Genomic DNA, 27787 nt, shown 5'->3' with positions numbered 1-27787 from the left:
GGGGCTGGGGCAGCCCCGTGGCTTAGCAGTTAAGTGCGCGCGCGCGCTCTGCTACTGGCGGCCCGGGTTTGGATCCGGGGCGCGCACCGATGCACTGCTTCTCCGGCCATGCTGAGGCCACGTCCCACGTACAGCAACTAGAAGGATGTGCAACTATGACACACAACTATCTACTGGGGCTTTGGGGGGGGCGGGGGGAACAAAAAAACATTTTGAAAAAAAAAGGAAGGGGGCTGATAATTTGCCTTTCTAAACCTTGCAGGGAATCTCTATAGGGAAAATATCCAAGTAATGTAATTACTTCAGTCTACCAGAGTTTTATCTTAACAAGGAGATACTTGTAAGTTTGGTGGCAGATGTGGATGCTTTTATTTAAGAGATGCTATAAGACGTTTATTTCTGCTGATGACATTTTGACATGGAGACCATCTCTCAATCCCAAACCAACAGACTGTGCTTCAGACTGAGGAACAAGGGAATGAGGGTGGTCAAGACAGAGGCCTAAGACCCGGAGTGCTGGGTTTGGCCCCAGTTTCCTGTCATCCGGAAGGACAGGCTGGCCTGCTTGCTTGATGAGCCCCACAGATCTGTTTCCCTCGGTGTCTGTCCCCTGTTGGGCTCGTGCACTTGCTGCTGCTGGCGTGTGCTTGGCTGCTCCCCTGTTGCCTGTCCATCAGTGGCCCCTCATATTGGGGCACTGACCCTAGCCCCACAGTCACCTGCCCTCCTCTCCCTGGGGCAGGTTGCTGGAGGCACAGCTGCAGGCCCAGAGCCGGGAGCATGAGGAGGAGGTGGAAGGTCTCAAGGCCCAGGTGGAGGCCCTGAAGGAGGAAATGGACAAGCAGCAGCAGACCTTCTGCCAGACACTGCTGCTCTCCCCGGAGGCCCAAGTGGAATTTGGCGTCCAGCAGGAGATATCCCGGCTGACCAATGAGAACCTGGTGAGTAGCCGTGCCCACTTGGATCCCAGCTCTGGGAAGTCACATTCTGGAAGAAAATGGGCCTTTAGCCAAATGGACAAGGTTCATGTCCTTGGCCCTGTAGCAGGAACAGAGAATCTAGAAACTTGCAGTCAGCAAAATCTGGGGAGTTATTTCAGTTGTCTGCTACTGTATAACTAACCTCCCCAAAACTTAGCTTAAAACAGTAACCACATTGTGTGAGTCAGGCATTCTGGCAGGGCTCAGTGGGGGCGCCTTGTCTCTGCTCCACTGGTGTTGGTTGGGGCTGGAGGATCCAAGACAGCCTCAGTCCCGTGTCTGGAGCCTCGGTGCTGGCTGTTGGCTTGGGGGGGCCTCAGTTCCCCTCCATGTGGTCTCTCTCTCAGCACACGCTCTCTCATCATTCGTTGGCCTACTCTGAGCTGCTTTGCTTGGCAGCTGACGTACAGGAGGATGAAAGCAGGATCTGGGAGGCCCCTCCAGATCTAGTCCCAGAACTGGCACAGGCTCGCTTCTGCCACGTTCTATTGATCAAAACAAATCCTGCTGCTAGGCCGGATTTGGTGGGGGTAGACTCTTCCTCTCCCTAGGAGGAAGAATGGGAGGTATTGTTGGTGGCCATCCTTGCAGACAGTCACCAAAGGAGCCCTGGCAGGTGCCAGAAAAATGGAAGACAGTCTCTGTCCTCAGCTTACGGGTTAGTAGAGGAAGATAGACACGTGAAAAAGAAGAGAAACAAGATGGTGTTTCTGAAAATGTGATTCTACGTGAGATTAACAAGTGTTACAGAAAAAGAATTGTAAGGGAGGCTTGGCTGAGGCTGGAGGCATGGAGGGGATGTCAGCCATGGAGATGGGCAGAGAGGAGGAGGGGAAGAGGGCTGTGCGGACAGGCACTCCGACAGGGGTGAGGGCGGGAGGAGGATGGGGTGGCACAGGGGGGCCACTGGCCTTTTAGAGCTGAGTGTGCCTCTGCAGGAGCAGCAGGAGGTGCCCTGAACCTGATTGGCAGGTTCATGCACCAGCATAGCTTCCAGCCCAAGACTCTTTCCCCTCATAACCAGGTGACCCTGTAGTGGGTAGACAGTTCAGTCAATCCCAAGGTCCTCCTCCTTTCCCTCTGATTCTCTCCCTCTCTCTGCATGTCACTCTCTGTTACACACACATATGTAGACAGGTAGCTTTATGAAAAGAAATGTGTGTTAAATTGTCAGGCCAGCTCTGCCCAGTAAAGGAGGCAGTGTGGAAAATGCCTTCACTGGCCCGTGCTCCCCAGAGGGGCCATTGGCCAAGTGGCATGGTGGGTGACAACCTTACAAGGAGGGCTGTATTCCATGGAGGAACTGCACCAGCTCACCAGGACGGCTTAGGAGTCGGGACCGTGGGTCCCTCTGCTGAGCAGTGGGGCTGGGGCCTGAGCAGGAGCCTGGGTTGCTGGGCGGGCGAGGCTGAGGACGGCGGGGCTGAAGACGAGGCGAGGAGGGCTCCAGCTTGCAGCCTGATGGGAGACTCCTTCTAGAGCGTAGTCCTCCCTGTTTGCCAGGCGGAGGCTGGGGCCCATAGGCAGAGCCAGCAGGGCCAGGGGCTTCCGTGATTTCTATTCCCTTGCTGAGCAAGCATTAGTACCTCCTCTGTGCCGGCTGCGAAGCACTGACATCGGCAGGGAGGGTGAGGTCCGTGCACATGAACCACAGCATGGAGTGCTGGGTGCCTCAGAGTTGAGTTTACAGGAATTCGGGCAAATGGCTTCCAGCTGGAGTGACTGGGAAGGCCATGGACACTGGCAGGAGGATGTGATTGTTTTTCCTGGTACCAACTTGAAAAGTTTACAAGTGTCCCCAGACATTCTCATCTCTATTTCCAAGACTCCTCATAGGTTGAACTCATTCTTTTGTAAGCCATCTGTAATTCTAGCCTTCTCTGGGACTTTGGGCCTCCGTAGCTCCCCAAGTTTACCACCCACTGTGGCAGGCACTGCATTCCCTCTTTTGTCCTAAGTTCGCTGATTTCAGGCTTTAAAGATGCTCAGGTAGTTTCAGCATGCAGCACTGGGAACCACTGCTCTAGACTGTTTCCCTTGACGTGGTAAGGAATGCAGTGTTCCAGGATCTGAGGGCTTGGGTGTGGGTGTAGAGAGCTGGCTAACACCACGCAGGAGCTGAGCAGTGCAAAGCTGCTGTTCAGTGACAGGGATCAGAAGCACCACCTCAGTGGTCCAGGTGGAGTATTATATTTCCTGGGCTCTTTCTCCAGAAGCTTGCTGAGACTTCAGAGCTCTTAAAGATAGAAGATAATAGCCAAGGCCTGGCTACCAGATGAATCTTTCCTTGTTGGAGCGTCTGATGTTTAGCTGCAAACAGGTGTTAGAGCATATATTATCTGACATTCCAAGGTGTAGGGAAAATTTTTAAAACAGTGGTGGAAGAGACACAAGCACATTTTTGTCTTTTGGATTTGGTAATGTCACATAGAGGAGTATGCAGACCGGATGGCAGTTGCAATACTGGAGTTCCCCTCCTGGCTCTGGTCTGGAGCAGCTCGGGGTTCGTCCTTCACTGGATTGGCCTAGTCATTCACCTCCGAGCATTGGTTCATCACGTGCAAGAGTAAAGGCCGAATGAAGAGTTGAGCATTCAGTGTGGCTGGATGTGGCGAGGGTTATGTGAGCGCAAGGTAGGGGTGGTGGTGGCACACGGTGAAGCCTCTGGAGCTGGGGAGCTGGCTCAGGGAGCCACAGGGATACTCGCAGGCTGTGGCACAGCTCAGGAAAGACGCCTAAGGATGAGATGGAGTGTGAGTAGAACTGAGGGTTCACAGAAGACTTTATGTACCCCAAAGAATCTCATCTAAGGTTGCTCGAGATGCCTGGGTCTACGAGCTGACTCTCATTTGGCATGCACTTTTGTGGGCCCCTGGCCTGGGTTTTACTCTGTGGTTTGCCATGGCCACAGCCCTGGGATGGAGCTTTTGGCTGACTTTTGTCTCTAGGCCAACCTTAGAAAATTGTTACCCAGATGTTTTCTGAGGTTCCTCGATGGTATGTTGGCTTCAGTCTTCCACGTCGCTCCTAGTCACAGAAACTGTAATGGTGGTGGAGCTCCCTGCCTCCCCGACCACAGAGGACCACGGCCTAGCTGGAATAGGGGTGACATTGATGCTCTTCCAGGTCCCAGTGGGCCGACTGGCTTCCAGTGGCCAAGGTTGCTAGGGATTGGGCAGCCACAGAGAGCCCAGGCCCCAAGCTGGGGTCCTGTTTTGCTTCTGGGCCCCAGGAAATCTCACTGGCCTACTGGCTCTTCCAGCTGAGTGCCACACACACACACCCCTGCGCACTCGCACACCTCCGCCTGTCCTTCCTTCCCAGGGTACTGCCCACCCACCGGAGGATACCCAGGCTGAGTGGCTCTTGGGGTTTGGCATGGCGACCTGAGGAGGCTTGGCCTAGAGAACCTTGGGGTTCAGCCGGCTGCCAGGCAGCCTGAGCCAAGAGGAGTTGGCCCTATTTTGATTGAGAGAATGAACTCTGACCCATCTCCTCCGACCTAGGTCCAGACCGAGGAGCAGCGAGCTGTGTAGGGCAGACCTCCTGGCTGGTCACGGAGCCTGGCCTCCTTGGGTGACTGCCTTGGGCCACACTGGGCCCCAGGATTCTACCCCCTGCCCTCCAGGGTGGGGTTAGGTCTGTTCTCACACTGCTTCCTTCTGCTTTCAGGACCTTAAAGAACTGGTAGAAAAGCTGGAAAAGAATGAGAAGAAGCTCAAAAAACAGCTGAAGATTTACATGAAGAAAGTCCAAGACCTAGAAGGTAGTGTGAGTGTGTGTGCACACGCTTGTGTGTATGCGTGTGTTATGAGGCACAGGTTATTCAGCCATGCCTGAGGGAAGGAACTGCCTGCCTCCCTCTGCAGACTCTTTCCACTTCACCGATTTCCTGGTGCCTGTGCCTAGTCCAGTCTTGTGATAGAATCATTCAGACCACCCAAGCTCAAACATTCTCAGTTTGCCAGAATCTGGACTAACGACACATGAATTCATTAAGTGTTTGGGTGCTTACTCTGAGCTCTACAGGGCTGGAGGAGAGGCAGCCTGTGGTCCTGCCCTCAAAGGGTTTAAAGCTGGGAGGCAAGACTCTGGTGTGAAAGAATGCTACATGACATGAAGACCCAAACCACCAGGGCCTCACTCTGTGCTATTATGGGTAGTCAGGAGGGCAGAGCTCTGTGATTAAACTTCCAAACTGGAATCTGGCCCCGAGAGGTCAGGCAGAGATTTAAATTGCTTTTCCAGAAACATGCAAAATGTTCTCTTCCTCTAGCTCCCTGCTGCAAATCTAATCATGTCACTCCCCACCCCCTCTTTGCACATGCCACCTTGCTTAGAACCTTCTGTCAGTCCCTCTCATCACCTGGATACCCCTCTTGTCACCTGGATACTCCCCCCATCACCTGGATACTTCCCCCATTGCCTGGATACTACCCCCCACCTGGATACCCTGGATGCTCACCCCCATCACCTGGATACTCCCCACCACCACCTGGATACCCCCCTCATCACCTGGATACCCGCACCACCCCCTGGATACTCCCTCTCATCACGTGGAAACCCCCTCATCACCTGGATACCCCCACCACCCCCTGGATACTCCCCCTCATCACCTGGAAACCCCCTCATCCTTCCACCCTCAGCTCAGGAGCTGCGTCCCCAGAGCTCGAGTCTCGTCTTGCACTGTCCTTACACCACAAGCCTATCCGGCATTGCTCCCATCCCAGGTGTTGTCTGTCTGTTTAATCACCTAATTATGTCCACCTGCTGCTCTAGCTGAGGCTCTAGGAGGGCCGAGATGTCTGTGCTGTTCAGCCTCTCTCCATCTTTGGATTTCTCATTTCTGTTCCTTAAGTTCTTATCCTCCCAGTTGCTCAGGCTGCAGGCTTCTCCGTTTTGCTCAGTCTTGAAGACCTATCACTCCCTCTCCTCAAATGCTTCTGTGTCCGTCGCTCCCACTCCTGCATTACCAACCCTCCCTCCCTGGTTCCCAGCTGACTGTAGTAGCCTCTGCCATGGTGCTCTCAGTCCTCCGTCACCTCCTCATTGCCTGCACAATGAAATCCCTGCTCTTGTCTGGTGCTCCTCTCCAAATTCTCCCCTGCCCTCACACAGAGCCTCCCCTCCAGCCGGTGGAGTGCTCTGAGCACACTCCCACCTCTGGGTGCTCACTCTCCCTGCTCCCCTCCCATTCGTCCTGAGCCTTGTGGGGCCAGTGGGTCGATGAATCAGCCCTTTCCCACCTGCTCTTTATCCCACTTCCTCCATTTGGTCCTGCAGCTCTAGCAGCCTGTCTGTCCAGCTGCATCATCACCCATGGTCCACATTCCTGGCTTGGCACCTGACCGAACTACATCATCTTATGTTTCCATGTGAAAGTATGGACACGTCTCCTTAGCTAGACTGGCTACCCCATCATACCTGTTCCCATGCTTAGGACAGTGCCCTGTATGCTTGGGGATAACTCTGTAGATACCCACCACCCTCTCCCATGGTGTCAGGCCAGGGGAAGTCCTGAGTGAGGGTTGACCAGGCCTTTATACCCTCAACCACACCACTGAAATGCCTCTTGAATAATTACCTTATGTACAGTCATGTGTTGCTTAACGACAGGGATACATTCCGAGAAGTGCATTGTTTGGCAATTTTGTCATTGTGTGAACATCGTAGAGTTTACTGAAGGGGAACAAAATTTGCCATGCCATGATGTGTCTCTTTAACATGAGGATTATTTTAGGCTGATTATTTTTGAGAAACAAAAGACTCAAAGTTTTTCCTCCTTTTTTTTTTTTTTTGTGAGGAAGATCAGCCCTGAGCTAACATCTGTTGCCAATCCTCCTCTTTTTTGCTGAGGAAGATTGGCTCTGCACTAACATCTGTGCCCATCTTCCTCTACTTTATATGGCATGCCGCCACAGCATGGCTTGACAAGTGGTGCATCAGTGCGCGCCCGGGATCCGAACCCTGGGCTGCCGCAGCAGGGCACACGCGCTTAACCACTACACCACTGGGCTGGCCCCTCAAAGTTTTTCTTGTTACCTCTCCCTTAACTGCCCAAAAGAAACCTGTCTCAGGAAGCAAGCTATCACCTTAGCGTAACATGAACTAGGTGGTAGACAGGGAGGCACCTAGAAAAGCCTGTTTGTCGGGCTTCCCTCTGTGTTCTTCTGTTTCTGTGTGGCCAAACACACACTTGTTTTCCAAATCTTTTCTCCTTTTCACCTACCTGTGAATTGCCTTCTTTCCCTTTAAAGTCTCTGTCTCTCCCCACCCCCAACATCTCTCATCTCCTTTAATCTTTAGCTGAGGATGGTATTTAAGGTGAGGGCTTTGGCCATTTTGGCCATACATGTTGTTAAACTTTTGTTTGTTTTTCTCCTGTTAATCTGTCTCAGGTCAATTTAATTCCTAGACCAGCCAGAAGAACCTAGAAGGGTAGAGGAAAATTTCTTCCTCCCCTCCAGTACTTATACAAACCCAGCTGCTATATGGTACTAATCTCATGGGACCTCTGTCATATATGTAGTCCATCGTTGACCAAAACATCATTTATGTGGCATGTGACCATAGTTGCAAAGACTGCATTTAGCAGGTCCTGCTCCAGGATCTACATTTGGGGGCTGGGGACAGTTTCTTAGTATGCCCCTGGCACCATCCTGCTTCACTGTCAATGAGTCATAGATAGTGCCAGGGTCTATGACATCCTCCTAGAAAGATAGTATCCCCTTTTCTTATAGCTGGGTAGGGAAAAAGAAACAGCTGCCCAGCAGGATGGGTTGTGCATCCTGCACCTCACATCCTTCCCAAGTTTTCTCTGATCCAAAACCTGCCCATTGTCTTTTCGAGTGTTTCTCTGCCTTCGTCCTGTGTGCACCCCAATGCCTGGTGCTAAGCTCCTCGGGTCACACTTGGAGTGTGGCCCAGGCTGTGGGGACAGACCATGTAAGGAGTGTGGGAGCTCAGAGAACCCAGAACACTGGGTCCCCAGACCCAAACCCCACCACCTGAGACATCCCCTCCCCGTGGGCCTGCAGCCTGGAGGTCTCCATTCGTGCTCTGCCATCTCTTTCCTGCTCAGCTGCCCAGGCATTGGCCCAGAGTGAGAGGAAGCGCCACGAGCTCAACAGACAGGTCACTGTCCAGCGGAAAGAGAAGGACTTCCAGGGCATGCTCGAGTACCACAAGGAAGACGAGGCCCTTCTCATTCGGAACCTGGTGACAGGTGAGGGCCCTCTGTGGCACCACCCCCACTCCCGTCCTCGCCATTGCCGACCCTACATAACCCACCCTCACTCCCTGCCCTCCACTCACCTATCCACCACCACAGACACCCCCACCTTGCCCTGCCTACCCCTAGGCATGATCCCCACCCACTCTCACCCTCCACCTCACACCCATCGCCTGAAGCTGCTACAGTTCTAGTGAGTTCCCAGGTGATGCTGACGCTGTGGTCTGTGTGGGAGTAGCACACAGGGCTCTTAGGAGCTGCTTTCCTGGCCAGCCCCGGGCCTGGTTTACCAATTGCACCAGCTCCCTCCCCTCTGGTCTCACTCCCCATCTGGCTTCAGCACGCCCACCTTCCTGTTCTGCGCCCACCTTCCTGTTCTGCGTCCAGCCCAGTGCAGCAGCCACCTGCAGAGCCAGGAGGAAGAGTCTCAGAGGAGAGAGTCCTGGATGGGAAAAGGAGGACTCTTTAGTGGTCTGGTCCTCTGGGCCCACCAGCTCCGTTTTCTGGTGCCTTCGTTCTCCTGTCTGTGAAAATGGGGATGAGGCTACTGACCTGGCCTACCTCACCACGTGGAATATGACATAGGTGAAGGGGCTGTGTTACGGTTCCAGACCCCTTCTCAAATGTGAGGAATTCAAAGAAGTGGTAGCTTTTGCAGGGGTATTTGAAGTTCAAATAAGAGGTACACATTATTTTAGAGACACTTAAGTTTATCAAGGTCCCACTGTGCTGAGGGTGGAGGGCTACAGGAAGAATGGAGCCTGACTTCAGCCTGGCACAGATTTTACTTCAGCTCTTAGCTTTGGATATTTTTAGTAGCTGAATATTTTGTTCTTTTTATAAAGGTTAATTGCCCCTGCGATTGTCAAACAATTAAATGTGACATAAGCTCATCTCAAACTTGCTTAAACAGGCTGCATCTTGTTCAGACACTGTTAGGAATGAACCTTTGATCCCTGATAAAGGAAACTCAAAGTTCACAGCATCAGAGTTAAAAATAATAATGGAGACTCATGCCAGCAGATGGTTTGCTCCTTCCCACTGTCATTACTCAGGTGGCCCCGGGCAAGGTCATGCCTGGGTAAGCTGCCTGCACACAGCACCCCGTCACCGTCCCTCCAAAAGACCCCGTCCAAACGAACACGAAGGCTTTATCAACCGCCTCTTAGGGACCCAGCACTAGCTAGTTCCTGTGGTAGACTGAGAAAAGTAGAGCCATGGTCCCTGTTCCCAAGATGCTCACAGTTAGCTGGGCAGACCAAGCAAGCCTATGAGAGACAGGACTCAAGTCACAATAGAACATTCCAGGGCAGGACAAGCTGTTTGCAATCTGCACATGGGTCAGGCTTACAGCAAGAAGCTGTCGTTTGGAAGTCTGGGTCTTAAAATATGTTTTTCTGGATAAATGTTACTGGGATTCTAATTATAGCCAAGGGACAATCCACAGCCATCTGTTGAGCCTATAAAATGCCCAGATGTTAACTGTGTACCCAGAGTATCATGGCCTGTAGTTAGCATTTAACTAGAAGGGCAGGATGTCTTTGAGGGGACTTGGTATAAGCCAAGTACCAAGTACCAGCATATCTCCAGCCCCAACCCCAATGGCAGAAGATTTGAGAATGTTGCCCCTTGCCCTCCCCCTGACCCACCTGCAGGTGGAGGGGATGTGGCCTCGCCTCATTGCCATTCCAAGTCTAGAGGTGACTCCTGAGGCCTGGGCTGGGCCAAGGTGGGGGGGGTGGAGGTAATGAGAGTGAAGGGTGATGGCTAAAGTACAGTGCTGGGGTCACAGTGAGCACACCTGCAACCCGGTGCCTGGCCTGTTCTCACCTTGCATCTTTCCTTTGCCCTGGGCCTTTTCCTCCTTCCCTGAGCTCCTGTCACCACTCACTGCTCTAAGCCTTGTTTGTTGCCTCCCCGGGCTTCCTCTAGAATGGAAAGCAGTCTGACACCTTCTCCCTGGTCCTCCAGAGGCTTTGGCAGGGAAGGCCCATGGGGCTGAGTAGGAGTCTGCTATTCATAGGGAGAGTCACAGGTCCTTCCAGTTCTGCCAGAGCACACCTAGCAGGGGCAGGGCTGGGGGATGCACAAGAGGGCCGTGGGCAGAGGAGGATGGGGTGGTAGCTGTCCTTGACTGTAGTAGCCAAGGTGGCACTGGCCGAGAGAGGCTGGTGAGATATATGCCAAGTGGTAGCACTGGGGAGGGGAGACAGTGGCTGTGGCCAGTCAGCAGCCTGCTTGATCTGTTGATTCTGACAAGGCCCGGGCAGGCGCTGCCAGGTATACTGTTTCCAAACTGACGGCTAAATGGGTTGCTCCAGCCATCCCAGCCCCTGGCACACTGCCTCTGGCTTTGGGGGTGTACCATTTGCCAGGTCCTCCTGGGAGCGGCCCTCGCAATCTTGCTCTGAAGGACCTGCTGTGCCCACACAGGACGTGCTGTGCAGAGGGGTCAGGAGTTCTCGCCCTCTGCCCTTGCTGGTGGGGAGCCAGCTCCTGTGGCCACAGGCCCATTCTTGGCGAGGACTGGGGCCTCCGTGTGGAAACTGAGGCAGGGAGCTATCTATGGGCTCTTTTCCTCCATGCTGTAAGGACAAGGCGTTAGGAGCCTGTTTTAATGTTATAGTCCAAACAATTAGGAATTTGTTTTTGTTACTTTGGGGTTTTTACATAGTTTCTGAAACCACTGGTGGTCATGGTCAGAGGGTGTTTGCGTATCCAAAGCAGCTTCTCCTCTACTCCTCCCCCAACCCCCGTGAGAGGTCATTCTTAGACAAGCTACAGGAAAATACTGGAAAGATTTGTATTTCAGACCAGGATTCTCACAGCCCCAAGCATCTGCTATAAATTGAATTCTTGCTGTTTGTTGCTGTTAGACCTGAAGCCCCAGATGCTGGCGGGCACGGTGCCCTGTCTTCCCGCCTACATCCTCTACATGTGCATCCGGCACGCGGACTACATCAACGATGATGTCAAGGTGCACTCCTTGCTGACCTCCACCATCAACGGCATTAAGAAGGTCCTCAAGGTAAGCGTCCCCTGCCGAAAGTGGGGATTCACAGGGGACTGAGTGAAGCCAGCACCTCACCATTGCTTCGTTCTGTCTGGGTTTTGTGGTAGTGTGTTCTCCAAAGCCTCCAACTCTGAAGGTAAATAATGTAAGCACAGAAGCAGCTCACCCACCTCATCCATAACCGGGATGCTCGGGCAGGTACTAGAGAAGGATGTTCAGGCTCAGAAATGGCAGGAACCCCAGAAATCCAGTGTAGCCCACCAGCTACCTCCCTGCTAAGCCTCCAGGGGAGCCCCTGCCTTCAGAAGCCTTGACCAGAGATACTAGGAAGATATCCTCAGCCCAGGGTGAGCTGGCCACACCCTGGAGTGACAGTCAGGGATACAATCTGAACACAGGCCCTCTCCAAGGGGCTGGGTGCCTGCTGCCCAGGGTGGTGGCACAGGGAAGGCTGCTGACATTCATCAACTCGCAAGGTGAGGCAGCTGGGCTGGGACAGTGCTGCTCACAGGGCGCTGCCCAACAGGCTGGCCTGCAGGGAGGTGAGGCCAGGGCCAGAGTGTGGGAGGTGCGGTGTTTGAGGGAAATCAGCCCTCAGTGACAGGGTTTATCCCTCCTGGAAGGCTGAGCCCTGAATGGTACTGCTCTTGGAGACTGTCTTTCATTCTCCAACACGCTGCCACTTCCAAGATGCAAGCCATCCCCAAAAGCACTGAGTCCAGACCAGTTCTGAGATCCACTCAGCCATGTTGCCTGCCCCCCTTCCCTTCCATCAGAGTGCCAGAGCCACCTTTAACTTCCAGCTTCGTGCCAGTTGTGCATCAGTAGCTGCACCGCCTTCCCTGCCAGGGGCTCTGTAGGCACTTTTATCCACTCCCAGCTCTAAACATATGTCATCTACATGCTGGCGACTCTCAGATTTGTGTCTCTTCTTTGACCTCTTTCATGAGCTCTGGCTGGGGACCTGTGCCAGTCCAGGTGAGTCTAGGCCTGACTTCCAGCGTGACTTCCTCAGGGAGGCCTTCCCTAATCGCTGGGCTCAGTTATCATCCCAAGCCCCACCAGTCACTTTCTGAGCAACTTGCTTGTTTTATTGTCGTCATGGCTCACACCTCTCTCTGACATTTAAATAATGGTGATGCTTACTGACAGAAGGAGCTCCGTGACGTCATTGGTCTGAGTGCAAAAACTGCATCATGGCTCTTTGGGTTGTTGAGCAGCCTTTTTCAGTTAGTTGTGGTTTGTAGCTATTTTCCAGAGAGTCAAAACCATTGGACATCTGACCTCTAGATAAATGGAATACGAGACTATTTTACTGGCATGCTCCCTATCATCCCTTATGTTGGATCACTGATAGTTCAGCACCTGCCAGGGCCAGCTAGCCCAGTGGTTACAGTAGAGCCCAGGGCTGCTGGTGTCAAGCCTCTGTGTCACTGGCTTTGTATTCTTCAGCTGTAGAGGCAGCCTGTCCTTCATGTGTTTACGTGTGTGTGTGTGCCACTGATCAGGGGACCAGGAGAGGGATCTGTGTGCCATCCTAATAGTGGAGGAAGAGTAACGCAACATCTTAGCAGTGGGTCCCATCTCTGTGACTGGCAGGTGCTTTCCCATCATCGGGTCTACTTGGGTCATGCAGGGAAGAGTGGGACACATGGATGAGAGGTGCCAGGTAAGCGTTTAACCAGACAGGGACCACTCACTCATGACTAGGAATGTCTTTCCTTGTCACAGAAGCTCAATGACGACTTTGAGATGACATCATTCTGGCTCGCCAACACCTGCCGCCTCCTTCATTGTTTGAAGCAGTACAGTGGAGATGAGGTGAGTGCTGACGTAAGGCCACGCCCCTAAAGTGCAATGAAAAACCATGGAAGTGCCCCAGATCCTTCAGCAGTCAGTTCCTCATTTCTGTGGGCACAGCACCTCAGATCTCAGCTCAGAAAGTGTGTTTGGGGGTGTCAGCAAAGGCATCCCTGCTTTGTCCAAATGAGGTGTCCCCTAAGGAGAGGATATGAAGAAGGTCTTTGGAGCACCCTCTGGGCCCTCAGGCCTGGGCATGCCTTACTATACCTGGTAGCTAGAAGCAGGAATAAAGCAGACCACAGGAGACCTGCCTCCAGGTGGGCTCAACGATCCCGAGGGTCCCCAGAGAGCACCCTGAATCAAATTAGTAGATTTGGTAGGGAAATGAGTTTGCATAACCCATCCACTGTCTGAGAACCCAGGGACTTTCCAGGGAAACCCTTGTGACCTTATTTCTGAAGCAGCCCTAGAAGAGCCCCATTTCAGTGCATGTTGGAAGAAAGCTCCGTTGTCTGGTATGTCAGACTGTCTCCTAAGCCAGCCAATTAGTTTGTCTGTTTCAAGGCAGACGGAGATAACCACAAGAAAAGAGGCAGAACATGACTGAACTACATGTGTACAACCTGACCTTGAAGCCCAGCTTCATGCTTCTAACCAAATTTGATTCCTTGGCCTGAGGCCCAGCTGGCCCCATCATTTCACGTTCTACTCTGGACCTCTAGGGCCCAGCTTTATCCAGAACTCACCTTTCCCAAGACTGGTCGCTGAAAGAACTTTTCCCATGCTCTGCATTCAGCCCCATGACCTAGTAACACATGGCATGTTTTCACTCTAGTTTCTCCCGTAAGAATCCCAACTCGGCCCAGACACTGCTCACTCCCAGGTCCCTGTGGGTCTCCTCAACTTTCCTTTCTCTTCTTTATTTCACAGAGCTCACGCTCCACCCTTCCCAAGGTCACCATGTTCTGTAAAGCAATATAATGCAACCATTTTTAAAGCTTATCTTTATTCCATCTTTTGTGCCAGAACAAGTTTTGACAGACTCTTCTCCCTGAGATAATGAACAGATATGCCATCCCGTCAGTCGTGCCTTCTTGGGAACATGGCTTAACTCCATATCTCTCCTCAGAATCAGAACATCATTTGATCACCTCCTTTTATTATGAAAGGGATGGGTTAAACGTTAAAAAAAAAAAAATGGTTTTTACTGTGTTATTGGAAGAAATGGCCTTCATTTCAAACCGGATGTCCTCTATTACATAACCCTAATATCATATACAAGCTTTTACTTTAAGCATAGAACTATATTTAATGTTATTTCATTGCAGTTCATCGCTTGACCTAATGTTGTATGTATTCTAAATGGAGCATTATTTAAGGCTAGGGAGGAAGAATTCCATTACGTTAGGCTTTTGTTACACGTGCTTATGTTCTTAGAGACAAGACTTGAACCACAGTATAACGAGATCTGTGAAATCTAAACAAGGGAGAAAAATCTCTCTCTCTCTATAGCTATATCTCAATACCTTAGCTATCTCAGTTATCCCCTCTCCCACCTGCTTTTGCTTTTATTAAAAATTGCTTTGTACTGAGGCCGGCCCGGTGGCGCAAGCGGTTGGGTGCGCGCGCTCCGCTGCGGCGGCCCGGGGTTCGCTGGTTCGGATCCCGGGCGCGCACCGACGCACTGCTTTGGCAAGCCATGCTGTGGCGGCGTCCCATATAAAGTGGAGGAGAATGGGCATGGATGTTAGCCCAGGGCCGTCTTCCTCGGCAAAAAAAGAGGAGGATTGGCGGATGTTAGCACAGGGCTGATCGCCTCACAAAAAAAAAAAAATTGCTTTGTACTTTGACACAGTACAAGAGGCTTTGCTGGGGATAGTCAGCCTTTTGGACACTGATCTGTTGGTTTCCCTCGGCCCAAATACAGAGGGACATTGGTCACATGAGTCCTTTTGATATTAGCAGTTCTTTGAACTTAGGTGTTATTTCATCTTGTTAATCTAGAAAGCTGAGAGGACACGGTGCTGTAGCTGTGGACTCGTTTCTGGTCATCTATTAATTCTGATACCCAATGATAGAATCCATGTAAAATTTCTCATTATAAAAACATATAATCTGACCCAGGGCCATACTCCTTTAAGGGGCTGTGTATAAGCTAACATTTTAGGGTAACCTGGTATATTGAGAAAAGAATTGCACAAAGACTCAGAAAGCATGGATCCCTCTTTTCCTGGACCTGCTACCAACCTGAGTTTTGCCTCCTTAAGGAAATCGCTTCACCCCAGGGATTCAGACTAAAGGATTTAGGCCTTGTTAATTAAGTGGTTCTGACTTCTTGATCATGCTGAGTTTTTACATTGCCTTCAAATTTAAGAGCCATCATTGAGACCTGAAAGAACTGACAGAGTCTCGTAGAACATCGTATAAATTGAGAGAGTGATAGGGCCCTGCAAATAGGATGTTGCAAAAGTGACCAGAGGCCTGGAAATCCCACTGAGTCCAGCAGATCACAGCACCTCAGTAAAGCACGCCACCTTGCCCTCTGCAGGGCTTCATGACCCAGAATACGGCCAAGCAGAATGAGCACTGTCTGAAGAACTTTGACCTCACGGAATACCGTCAGGTGCTGAGTGACCTTTCCATCCAGATCTACCAGCAGCTCATTAAAATCGCCGAGGGTGTGTTGCAGCCCATGATAGGTAAGCTGGCCCCAGGAGATCTCCAGCCCTCATCACGGAGTCTGAAGTGAGGGTAAGCGCTGCCTACCTTACAGGAACATTTTCAGTACATATTGGGCACAGCCTCCAGAAAGCCAGGACCTTCCCAAGGAAGGCAGCTGAGGCAGTGTGTGCCGTGTGCTCAAGAAGAGCTATGAAATTTTCAACACCGTCCCATCAAAATACGTGATACTTGGATAGTGAGAGGATAGATCATTTTTCCTTCATCTCTTTTTCTGTAGTATATTGTATTTTTTCCCAAAATGAACTAATTTCCATAGGTAATAAATATAAATTCAAAAGGTATAAATGCATATACAGAGAAAAAATATAATCTAATCCTCTTGTACCATGTATATATACACATTTTATTCATAAAAAAAGGAAAGTGTCGAGTGGTGTGTTCATGTGAAAGAACACAGCAGTAAGCACTCATGCAATAAATATTTATTGAACATACACTTTGTCCAGAGGAGTACACTTCAAATCAGGATTGAAAAATAAGACCAGCTATTTTTTAAGTTAAAAGAAAACTGACATGTTTATGCACCACTCACTGTGCTCCATGAAGGCTGGGGAGGAAATGGTCGCCTGGACCTAAGTGTAATGCTTTCCCCAAGTTCTTACAACACAAGTAGGTTATAAGTGAATTCCAAGTAGGACAGAGTCCTTCATGCCAACCAGAAGTATATCCCTTGGGATAAGGTTCATTGCAAATTCTTCTTCCTGTCTAAGAATCTTCTTATGAGGCACCATTTATCCTCACCAGACATAGGGAGAACTGGGGATACTTCATGACTCAGAATAATGTGATGGTTAATAGCACCATTTCTGGAGTCAGAAAGACCTGGGTTCAATTCCTGGCCCTGCCACTTCCTAGCAGTGTGACCCTGGGCAAGTTATTTAAACCTCCTGATGCCTCAATTTCCTCATCAGTGAATGGGTTGTTGGAAGATTAAAAGAAATATTGAACATAAAGCTCCTGGCACATAGTTAAGTTACACATAAAAGTATGATAGACCAGCCAACCTAATATTTACATGGTCAGTGGCTCATGAGAAGAGCTGTTTGAACACCAGTAGGATGATCTCGGGGTTCCGGCCCAGGTCAGTGGCTGGGTCAGGACTATACTCAAGTTGCTCAGTTCTCAAACTTTAGACTCTCAGCACAGAAGCCAGCACAGAATCGAGGTGGTACATGCCCATTATCTTTGACCCATCATCAATATATTTAAGTGAAAATTTGGCCCACCATATAGAGACCAACAGATTAGAAATTCTATGCTGAATGCTATAAGCTCCTGAGCATATTAGCATGTACACCTCTGGATGTATCATTGCCAAAGCCCTGATTACTATATGATCTGAGTGGTCCAAAAACAGATCTTCTTTGCGGAACATGCAAGCTTCTCTAATCATGCTTTTCTTTCAGTTTCTGCCATGTTGGAAAATGAGAGCATTCAGGGTCTATCTGGTGTGAAGCCAACTGGCTACCGGAAGCGCTCCTCCAGCATGGCGGATGGGGATAACTCATACTGCCTGGAAGCCATCATCCGCCAGATGAATTCCTTTCACACAGTCATGTGCGACCAGGGCCTGGACCCTGAGATCATCCTGCAGGTGTTCAAACAGCTCTTCTACATGATCAATGCGGTGACTCTCAACAACCTCCTCTTGCGGAAGGACGTCTGCTCTTGGAGCACAGGCATGCAGCTCAGGTAGGAGAGGCGCCTCGCCCTGGCAGCACAGATGAGGGGCCTGTGCATACCAGCTGGAGTCAGAACACACGACACTCGTTTCTGAAAATGAAATCCCAATCTAACTGATAGTCCTTGTCACACAGTCAGTAGGCAACTCAAATCCATCACCTTTTTGTTTGTTGGTGAAATTCATCGAACATAAAATGGTGACTTAGTAAACAAATTAGTTCAGAGCTTAAAGATGTTTATATACTCTAAAGATTGTAAATACAATATGGATAGATCAGAGAGAAAAAGCAATGAGTTAAGAGCCATGAAGTCTCACACAGAAGGATAAATAAGTTTGTGAGTATTAAATATAAGTTGTTTTAATTCAATATATTTAATGGCTCTTTCTCCCATTAACTTATACAGACACCTTAGGTACTTCATCTTTGCCTGATTTTAAGCACCCACTTATTCAACAAAAAGTTACTGAGTGCCAGACACTTTTCAAGCTTTTCTCCATGTGAGATAATTAAGGTGAGGAGAATGATAACCCTAGTGGCAGCTAGGCTGCAAAATAAACACAACAGCGGTACTCATCCCAGTGAATTAGGAGGACCAGCGTAACACAGCTCTCTCTTACCTATGTCCAAGGTACAATATAAGTCAACTTGAGGAATGGCTTCGGGGAAGAAACCTTCACCAGAGTGGAGCAGTTCAGATCATGGAACCTCTGATCCAAGCAGCCCAACTCCTGCAGTTAAAGAAGAAAACCCCCGAGGACGCCGAGGCCATCTGTTCCCTGTGCACCTCGCTCAGCACCCAGCAGGTATGGTCACTGGATACGCCATCAACCATGGAACTCAAGCAAGCCCGGCTTCCATTTCAAGTCTGTTCTTGCCGGTGGCTGTTTTATACTGTTGCACTTCCAGGCTTTATATACCCTAATGACACAATTCTGAAGTTCTAGCCAATGGGATCTTCCTGAATGAACCAAAGCCCACTTTGTTCTGTGAAACAGATGCCACTATTTTCCAGTAACTTTCTGATCTCTCTTGCTCACTTAGAAAGAGAAGGTAGTAAACCCACAAAACATCAAGCATAGGTAAAAACTTTTTAAAAAACACTTACAATGAATTTTGGACTGTTTCTCACCTAGAAATTTAAATTTCTTCCAGAAATGGGCAGCATCAGGCATTTGGCATTAAATAAATTATTTTCTTTACAACGATAATTTCGTTATGGTCATGTTTTCACTTAGAATCCATTTACATTATTTTAAATAAAGTCAGTAAGAACCTAGAGGCATTTAAATGTTCCTTTCCTTTTCCCTCCAGAATTGTATTTATAGTGGCACTCGGTTGCAGAGATAGTGCCAGTCTATAAAAAGATAAAGCCTGTCCCCACGCAGGGCACCTTGCCTTCCATCATGAGTATGCCTCTTTAGAAATAGGCCACTGCAAGGTGGTCTCACAAAATGAGACCAGCACACAGAAATCAGACTTTCCAAGTTACATCATGCCCCTTCTCCCCATCCAGCGCCTAAAGAACAACAAAATCCAAACTCAGTACTGCAAAGCAAACATACTCTTCCTTACCTCCTGCACCAACTACTAAAAGATGAAATACCAAATGCTGAAGCAAGCTGCTTCCTTCTGTAAATGTACTGAAAGTTTTCAAAGTTTTTTTCCCCTTTTAAATATATTTTGCTTTCATAAGCTTACTTCTAGAATGTAACTGGCATTGCTTTGCATTTGGGCCGGCTACTTCCACTAAACGGTAGGCAGACAAAAGATTATCCTCTGTTCAAATAGGAAAAAAAATCTGTTGCTTTATAAGTGATTTTGGGGGGTGATGGGAGGTAGGGAGGTATGGTTAAACAAGGCCTTTTTTTAATTGAAGGTAAGATCCCCAGTACTCTTTTGAAGAAATTTCTAAATTACTAGTAGATAAGAAACTGAGGATTTCAGGCAACAGTTTCCTAAAATCCTCATTATTTTATAAGCCACAGAGCATAGGGGGAGGTTTGAGGTGGGTATGTAGGACATAGGAATGCAGTAAGAGGGCTCAGATCTACCAGGCAAAGCTTATGGACTCCAGTTTACTAAGTATAGATTCCTGAACGTCAGTCCAGCTCCATCTAAGATGTGGGTCCTGTCTAAAGAGGATTCTACTCTTGTGCCAATGTCATATATTCTTTAAAGTTCAAAAGCTGTCTTATGTTCATTTAACTCTGTGCTAAACTTTTTATTTCCACAGATTGTCAAAATTTTAAACCTTTATACTCCCCTGAATGAATTTGAAGAACGAGTAACAGTGGGCTTTATACGAACAATCCAGGTAAGTTTTAAAATATAAATTAGGGGCCAGCCCCATGGCTTAGCTGTTAAGCGCACGCACTCTGCTACTGGCGGCCCGGGTTCGGATCCCGGGTGCGCACAGACGCACCGCTTCTCCAGCCATGCTGAGTCGGAGTCCCACATACAACAACTAGAAGGATGTGCAACTATGACATACAACTATCTACTGGGGCTTTGGGGGAAAAAAAGGAGGAGGATTGGCAATAGATATTAGCTCAGAGCCGGTCTTCCTCAGCAAAAAGAGGAGGATTAGCACGGATGTTAGCTCAGGGCTGATCTTCCTCACAAAAAATAAAATAAAATATTAATTAATTTTATAAAGTCCTAGTCTAAAACTAATAAAAGAAATTGAAAGTTTAGATTTTTAATCTTCTCTTTATTAATAAAATACTGGTTACATTATATGATAAAAGACTTTACATTCTTAGGCTTTCTCTTTAGGTAAATATGAACCATATCACCCATTAATAACTTCTGTGTATACACAGAAGACTGAACTTTTATAATCTCTGCCTCTCAGATTTAAGATATAGTCTAAGTATGATTTCATTTGCCACTAGCATGTTACTGAACTATAGCACCAAATGGAATTAACAAAGCGGTATATCAGCCCTACCCACGAATGAAATAAGAAATATTATTTTAAGAAAACAATTTGAGCTCTTAAATCTTCTCTAGGACTTACAATATTTGCCCTTAGGAATATGCTTGAAAGAAAACATAGTAGGGAAATGATTATTTAAATCTGTTTTTTCTGAAGAAAATGGGAATTTTGTACTTCAAGATAAGCTTCCTAAAGCTGAGCCCTAGGTGGTTTTGGCTGAGAGCCTAACATTGATGTGTGACTATGGCTGACAGCATCTTGACAGTAATACCATCAAGATTACTCAGAAAACCGGTGAACATTTCTCCCATTGTTATGTGTGGGGAACACCTTGAGGAGACATAATACTTTCTCAGACTTTTAAACAACCTCTTTAGCCAGTGAAGTGATGCCAACACAAAACAAGTTTCAAAAGAAATGGGGAAAGCAATCAGAGGAGAAGGCAGGGAAAGGGGAAAAGAATAAATTAACTTTCACATTGTATCTAAGTAGAGAATGGAGGCTGAAGGTCAAGGGAGGGATGCCAAGTCAGATGGAATGTTGTTCTCTTAAGGGCAGTGGGGAAAATGCAGTGGGTTTTTAAAGAGCAGACCACAGAGAGAAGCAAAGATTCACCAACACAGATATCTCAAAAGACAGGGGCGCTCATGGAAAGGATCCAGTTAGGAAACATGTACAGTCTAACTGCTGAAAGGGGAGAGAGACTTTGATGACAGTAAAGAAGCCACTAAGATGTCTGACCCCCTACTGATTTTTATGGAGAGTTGATAATTTACACAAACCTGCATGTTTAGAAGGTCTTATTTGCTTTTTTTTTTTTTTTTTTTAAAGATTTTATTTATTCAGTTTTTTCCCCCCAAAGCCCCAGTAGATAGCTGTATGTCATAGGTTCACATCCTTCTAGTTGCTGTACGTGGGACTCGGCCTCACGTTGGACGGAGAAGTGGTGCCTCGGGGCGCTCCCGGGATCCGAACCGGGGCCGCCAGCATCAGAGCGCGTGCACTCAACCGCCAAGCCACAGAGCCGGCCTAGTCTTATTTGCTTTTAAATATCTAAGACACACATAAGCAGGAGAGCTGTAACTGCTTATAAATGGACAATGACACTGTTTACAAGAGAATTCAGGCCCAAGGTCAAAGAATATATGCTAAGTCAGACTTAGAGCTTGAATCTAGGACATAGGAAAGAGGGAATGGAGGTTGGTGAGAGATTCTCTGAGGATGTGTACAGTCAGATTCTGCATCTTCCTCAGCAATTTCAGTCTGGCAATTCTGTCAAAAAATGTTTCTTTTGTTTTGTTTTTTGCCAGCTATAGTTTTATGTTCTGTTTCCCTAGACAGTGCTCAGAAGAAATGGTGCAACAATCCACACCACCCTCTATACTTGAACATATCTTTTGTAGGATAAATACAAGTTGCTCATTAAAGCAAACCAATTGCTGGGGCCGTATGGGTGGAATATGCTGACCTTTAAAAATGTATGCTTGAGGGAGTTGTTAAACTCACCAAAGGATTCACAAGAGGATTCCTGTGAAATGACGACCTTGTGAATTTTAAATAATTAAATGTATACGCAACTTTTGCTGCTGAATTGTAATAATATAGGTATTAAGTTTTCTTTTTTGTCCCATTTTTATACCGTCCTCTAAATCCTTTAAAATTTCTTCAAAACCTTCAAATAGTAATGTCTACTGATATATCTGACTAATGTAGAGAAATAAAAGGACCTTAACTGCTATGAAAAAATTTTAAGAGCCTCCTGCCATTTCACATTTTATGTACATTTTCATATGCTGTGTGGTAGGTTTGTAATAATAAATGCAACAAAACTCAGTGAGCTGAGTGTGAGTGTCCAATGATCCCAGAGAGAACATTCTGCCAGGGTCACATCAGAGCCATCATTTGGTATCTTAAATTAGTAAAGCTGGTTGCTTATTCATCATCCCTAAATGTCCTTGCCTCTCTTGAACTTCTTTTCCTATTAGTTCAAACTATGTTTTCAAATTGTTAAAATTACTTTAAAATTTGGGCGCATCTTTCAAGATGCCAAACCCATGGGTGTCTTTAAATTGACACCTGGGGGGCCGGCCCTGTGGCTTGGTGGTTAAGTGCGCGCGCTGTGATGCTGGTGGCCCGGGTTCGGATCCCGGGTGCGCATCGAGGCACCACTTCTCCGTTCATCCTGAGGCCGAGTCCCGCATACAGCAACTAGAAGGATGTGCAGCTACGACATACAACTATCCACTGGGGCTTTGGGGGGAAAATAAATAAAATCTAAAAAAAAAAAAAAAAAAAAAAAAAAATTGACACCTGGAAATTTCAAGTGTTTTCCGTTCGTTATCCAGGTTCAACTCGACAGGTTCCTCTGCCACTGCAGAACCATCTTACAATCCTATGCTTACACTGATTTCATTCTAAAAACCTATATCCCAGCACTCGCAAATGCTACTCCCTATTTCCTGACCTCACCCCCTGCTTGAAGCCTTAAGGAAAATAGGGGCACTAGGAGCATGAGAGTCAGCTGTGACATCCAGATACTGGATGAGTTTGGCAGATTAATATCCCTTGGTCTTCTCTAAGATAAGGAAATGATGAAACCTCTAAAAAGTTACAATATATCAAAGTATTGTCACTATTTGAAGCAATGATGGTGCTTTATCCTAATGGGGAAAAACCAGTTTTTATACTTTAAGCTATAATTGGATGGACCTGTTTTTTCACAAAATCAGGATATGTTGATTTTCCTCTTGACAGTACTCTCACAGTTAACTAGACTCAATGGCATTTGTAAAAGTACGGCTCCTGCTGGAATTCATGGTTCAGAGGTTGATGGTGTGTGCACAGGAAGAAGGAACAAAGAAGCATGTCATAAAGATAATAATAACAGCAAACATCACACTTACCAAGCACCAGAGACTGTTCTACGAGCTTTACGCAACGTTAACTCTCTGGATCCTCAAAGCCTTAGGAAAGGACTCTCCCTATCTCATTTTTTTGTGTATGTTTTACCATTCTAACCATTTTTAAGTGTATAATTCAGTGGCACTAACTATATTCACCATGTTATATAACCATCACCACTGTATAATTCCAGAACTTTTTCATCATCCCAAACAGAAATTCTATTCATTGAGCAATAACTCTCTATTTCCCCCTCCCTGCAGCCCCTGGTAACTTCTATTCTTTCTGTCTCTATGAATTTGCCTATTCTAGATACTTCTTATAAATGGAATCATACAATATTTGTCCTTTGGGGTGTGGTTTATTTCACTTACAATGTTCTCCGGGTTCATCCAGGTGGCAGCATGTATCAGAACTTTATTCCTTTTTATAGCTGAATAATATTCCCTTGTATGTACAATCATGCATCACTTAACGATGGGGATACGTTCTGAGAAATGCATTCTTAGGCCATTTTGTCATTGTGCAAACAGCATAGAGCATACTTACACGAACCTAGATGGTATAGCCTACTACATACCTAGGCTATATGGTACTAATTTTATAGGACCACTGTCATTGACCAAAACATCATTATGCAGCACATGACTCTCTAGATACAAGGAGATATTATTCTTGTATTTTTGTATGTTGAACCACCCTTGCTTTCTAGGGATAACTCCAACTTGGTCAGGTATACGTTTGTTAGGTCTAATTGGTTCATAGTGTTGTTTGTGGCCTCTGTTTGCTATTGATCTTCTGTCTGGTAGTTCTGTCTGTTATTGAAAATGAGGTATTAAAATATCCAGCTATCACTGTAGAAATATTTCTCTCTTCAATGGAGTCAATTTTTGCTTCATATATTTTGGGCTCTGTTGCTAGGTGCATATAATTGTTATATCTTCTTGATGATTTGAACCTTTTATCAATATATGATGTCCTTCTTTGTCTCTTGTAACCTTTTTTTTTTTTTTACTTAAAGTGTATTTTGTATGACAATAATATAGCCATTCCAGCTCTTTTTTGGCTACTTGGCATATCTTTTTTCATCCTTCTATTTTCAATCTCTTCGTGTCTCTAAAGTGAGTCTCTTATAGATAGCATATAGATGGATCATGTTTTTTTTAATCTGTTCTGCCAATCTCTGCCTTTTAATTGCCTTTAAATGTGCGTTTAAAGTAATTGCTGATAAAGAAGGCTTTACTTCTGCCATTTAGCTACTTGTTTTCTGTATGTCTTATATGTTTTGTGTTCTGAATTCTTCCATTACTGTCTTTTTTGTGGATTTAGTTTATTTTTTATAGTGTACCATTTTGGTATCTACTTTTCTGTATTTTTTTTTAGTGATTTTCTTTGTGGTTACCTTGGTGATCACAATTAGCATCTTACATTTATAACAACCTAGTTTAAATAATACCAACGTCGTTTTAATAGTATATAAATACTCTGCTGCTATACATCTCCATCCCTCTGCCTTTATGTTATTATTGTCACAGGTCACATCTATTATACATGTGTGTCCAGTAACACAGATTTATAATTATTGTTTTATACAGATGTAGAAATCATATAGGACAAAAAGGAGTTACAAACCAAAAGTATAATGCTGGCTTTTACATTTACCTATGTAGTTATCTTTACCAGTGTTCTTTACTTCTTATGGCTTGGAGTTACTGTCTAATGTCCTTTCATTTCAGGCTGAAGGACTTTCTTTAGTATCTCTTGTAGGGCAGGTCTACTGGTAAACAACTCCCTCTGCTTTTGTTTATCTGGAACTGACTTAATTTCTCCTTCATTCTTGAAGAATAGTTTTGCCAGATATAGAATTCTTGGTTGACAGGTTTTTTTCTTTCAGGACTTTAAATATGTCATCTCACTGCCTTCTGGCCTCTGTGGTTTCTGATGAGAAATCAGCTCTTAATCTTATTGAAGATACCTTGTATGTGATGAGTCACTTCTGTCTTGCTGCTTTCAAGTTTCCCTCTTTGTTGGGTTTTGATAATTTGACTATAATGTGTCTCAATGTGAATCTTTTTGAGTTTATCTTACTTGGAGTTCATTGAGCTTCTTGGCTGTGTGTGTGTGTGTGTGTGTGTGTGTGTGTGTGTGTGTCTTTCATCAGATTTGGGAAGTTTGGGGGCCATTATTTCTTCAAATATTTTTCTGCCCCTTCCTCTCTCTCTTCGTCTTGGACTCCTATGATGTGTGTGTTGGTATGCTTTATGGTATCCCATAGGTCCCTCAGGCTCTGTTCACTTTTATTCCTTCTTTCTTCCGTCTGCTCAAACTGGAGAATTTCAATTGCCTTGTCTTCAAGTTGACTGATTATTTCTTCTGCCTGCTCAGGTCTGCTGTTGAACCCCTTTAGTGAACTGAAAATTTCCATTTCAGTTATTATACTTTTTGTAAAATGTCTGGCTCCAAATAGAGGGGAGAAGGGGAGAGGCTCTGTCCCTTTAAATATTCCAGTTGGTGCCACTGGGAGAAGCCACTGCATCCCAAGAGAGCCAAAACCAAGGCGGGCATCTATGCCAGTCCTTCAGGGAACCACCAGACCAACCAAAGTGCACAACCCCAAATTTCTGGAGGACAAGGTCCCACTGCCTGCCCTGGCACCGGCCATCTGCTCTAGGAATGTGAGCCACTATTCTTACAGCTGCAGTGGGGCTGGAGACGGGAATGGTAGCTGGTTTGCACACACTGCCCTCTTAGCAAAGATCGGCAGCCTCTCCCGTCATCAAGCACTCTCCTGGTTGTTGTAAGTATCCAGTCAGGTTCCAGAGTTCCCAGATAGTTGATACCAATTGCTTTTTCCAGCTCAGTGGTTGCTTCAGTGCAACCACTGAAGTCAGGAGGGACCGACCCCCAGGAGTTCCTAGTCTGTCATTTTGTGTGATGTCACTCTCCCCATTCCATTTTACAGACGAGGAAACTGAAGCATAAAAAGGTTTAGGAACTTGCCCAGGGTGGTACCAAGATTAGAGCTCAGGCTATCTGCCCGTGATGCTAACCAGCTCACCACACTGCCTCTCCACATGATTTGCACCTGAAATGTATTTTTCTATTCTCTCTTAGATGGAAAATTTTTAAAAGAAACTAGGAGAGAGGTTGAAGTCATCTGATCTCCAGCAAACCTAAACCAGGGCTTCTCTCCCTGCTGAATGCCTCAGGGATAGAGAGACCACATGCTCCTGAAGTCCTACCTAATTATCTTAACAGAAATATTTCCATGAGATGTGCCAATTCACTTTTGTGAATTCACCTAAACTGGCTATTTTTAGGTGTAGTAGTATTTTACATGGTCTTATTCTTCCCCACAGGCACAGCTACAAGAGCGGAATGACCCTCAGCAACTGCTGTTAGACTTCAAGCACATGTTTCCCGTCTTATTCCCATTTAATCCATCTTCTCTGACCATGGACTCGATCCACATCCCAGCATGTCTCAATCTGGAGTTCCTCAATGAAGTCTGAAAATGCACAGTTCCAACTTTGGCTCGATTGCCAGTGAGAGCAGGAAGAAATATATACAGTAAAGTGATTTTAAGGATCTGTTAAATCTGTAAAAGTGTATCAAATCAGAGATTGAGAGCCTGTGCAGAATGCTGAACTATACGGAATAAGACACATCTGTCATTATTTTTTGTACCTACTGCTCAGAATAAAAATACTTGAAGTATGGAAGCTTTTTTTTTAAGTATGATTTCGGTCTAAACAAATACACATCGTAATCTACAGCTGCCAAGCAGTCCCCATGGCCATATAAAAGGTGCCAGTCTATACAATAGAAACTGCCTAGTTTTAATCTTTGCATATAACTAGAGAATGTCCAAAGTAAAATAATATTAAAAATATGTAAGTCACATAAATTGCCTTCCGAGGACTTTTAACAAATAATGGTACTAATAACCATGATACTGTCATTTAGTGACATTTCCCTAGGTAGACCAACCATAGATGTGGATGAGTTTGTGGGGAGGTGTTTTGAGAACAAAAATACAGGCCTGGGCCTTCTGAGAAGTTACCCAAAGGTATTTTTTTAATGCCTGATGATGCAGAGATGATGGTGTAATAGACCTCCAGACCATTTTGAGTAGTGGTTTCTGAAGCAAAATTAGAAATCTCAGTCCCTAATGTGCTCAAACCTTTTGCATAGTCTTGGGTTTATGGAAGAGTTATGCTAAAAATGCTGCTGTCCCAAACTTAAAATGAGCAAGATGGAAAGATTGTCTTTGTTTCCAAGGCTAGTCCACACACTTACTTACTGAGTCAAAAAAACTTTCACAAAAATCTATATACGCTAAATGTTAGAAAAAATAACAAGTAGTGTTTTATTTACAGATTAAAAACCAAACAAGTCAATTTGAAAGCCTTTAATCCTTTAATGCCATTAAACCTCCAGTAAGAACACAGAATGCACTAGTAATTCCAGATAACCAATATAGTAAAGGAAAAT

At 46.5% G+C, this 27787-nt stretch overlaps 1 protein-coding gene across 2 annotated transcripts in view; it reads left to right on the top strand.

Moving 5' to 3' along the window:
• The window catches only part of MYO5B (myosin VB), a 344347-nt gene extending 317332 nt beyond the window's left edge, over window positions 1-27015 (top strand). For both annotated transcript variants that reach the window (XM_087439196.1, XM_014781411.2), the window contains 10 exons: window positions 743-941; window positions 4653-4746; window positions 8062-8205; window positions 11088-11239; window positions 12956-13045; window positions 15576-15726; window positions 17176-17461; window positions 18083-18257; window positions 19688-19768; window positions 26653-27015. In XM_087439196.1, the coding sequence (XP_087295322.1) occupies window positions 743-941; window positions 4653-4746; window positions 8062-8205; window positions 11088-11239; window positions 12956-13045; window positions 15576-15726; window positions 17176-17461; window positions 18083-18257; window positions 19688-19768; window positions 26653-26805 (1525 nt within the window). In that variant the 3' untranslated portion in view covers window positions 26806-27015. The remainder of the gene's footprint in view (window positions 1-742; window positions 942-4652; window positions 4747-8061; window positions 8206-11087; window positions 11240-12955; window positions 13046-15575; window positions 15727-17175; window positions 17462-18082; window positions 18258-19687; window positions 19769-26652) is intronic.
• The last annotated feature ends 772 nt before the right edge of the window (window positions 27016-27787 follow it).

This window comes from Ceratotherium simum, chromosome 14 (genome assembly GCF_057802395.1).
Source record: "Ceratotherium simum simum isolate JZ-2026a chromosome 14, ASM5780239v1, whole genome shotgun sequence".
Taxonomy (NCBI): Eukaryota; Metazoa; Chordata; class Mammalia; order Perissodactyla; family Rhinocerotidae; genus Ceratotherium; species Ceratotherium simum.
The sequence above is the reverse complement of the archived record's forward strand: the minus strand, read 5'-3'. Positions and strand labels throughout refer to the sequence as shown.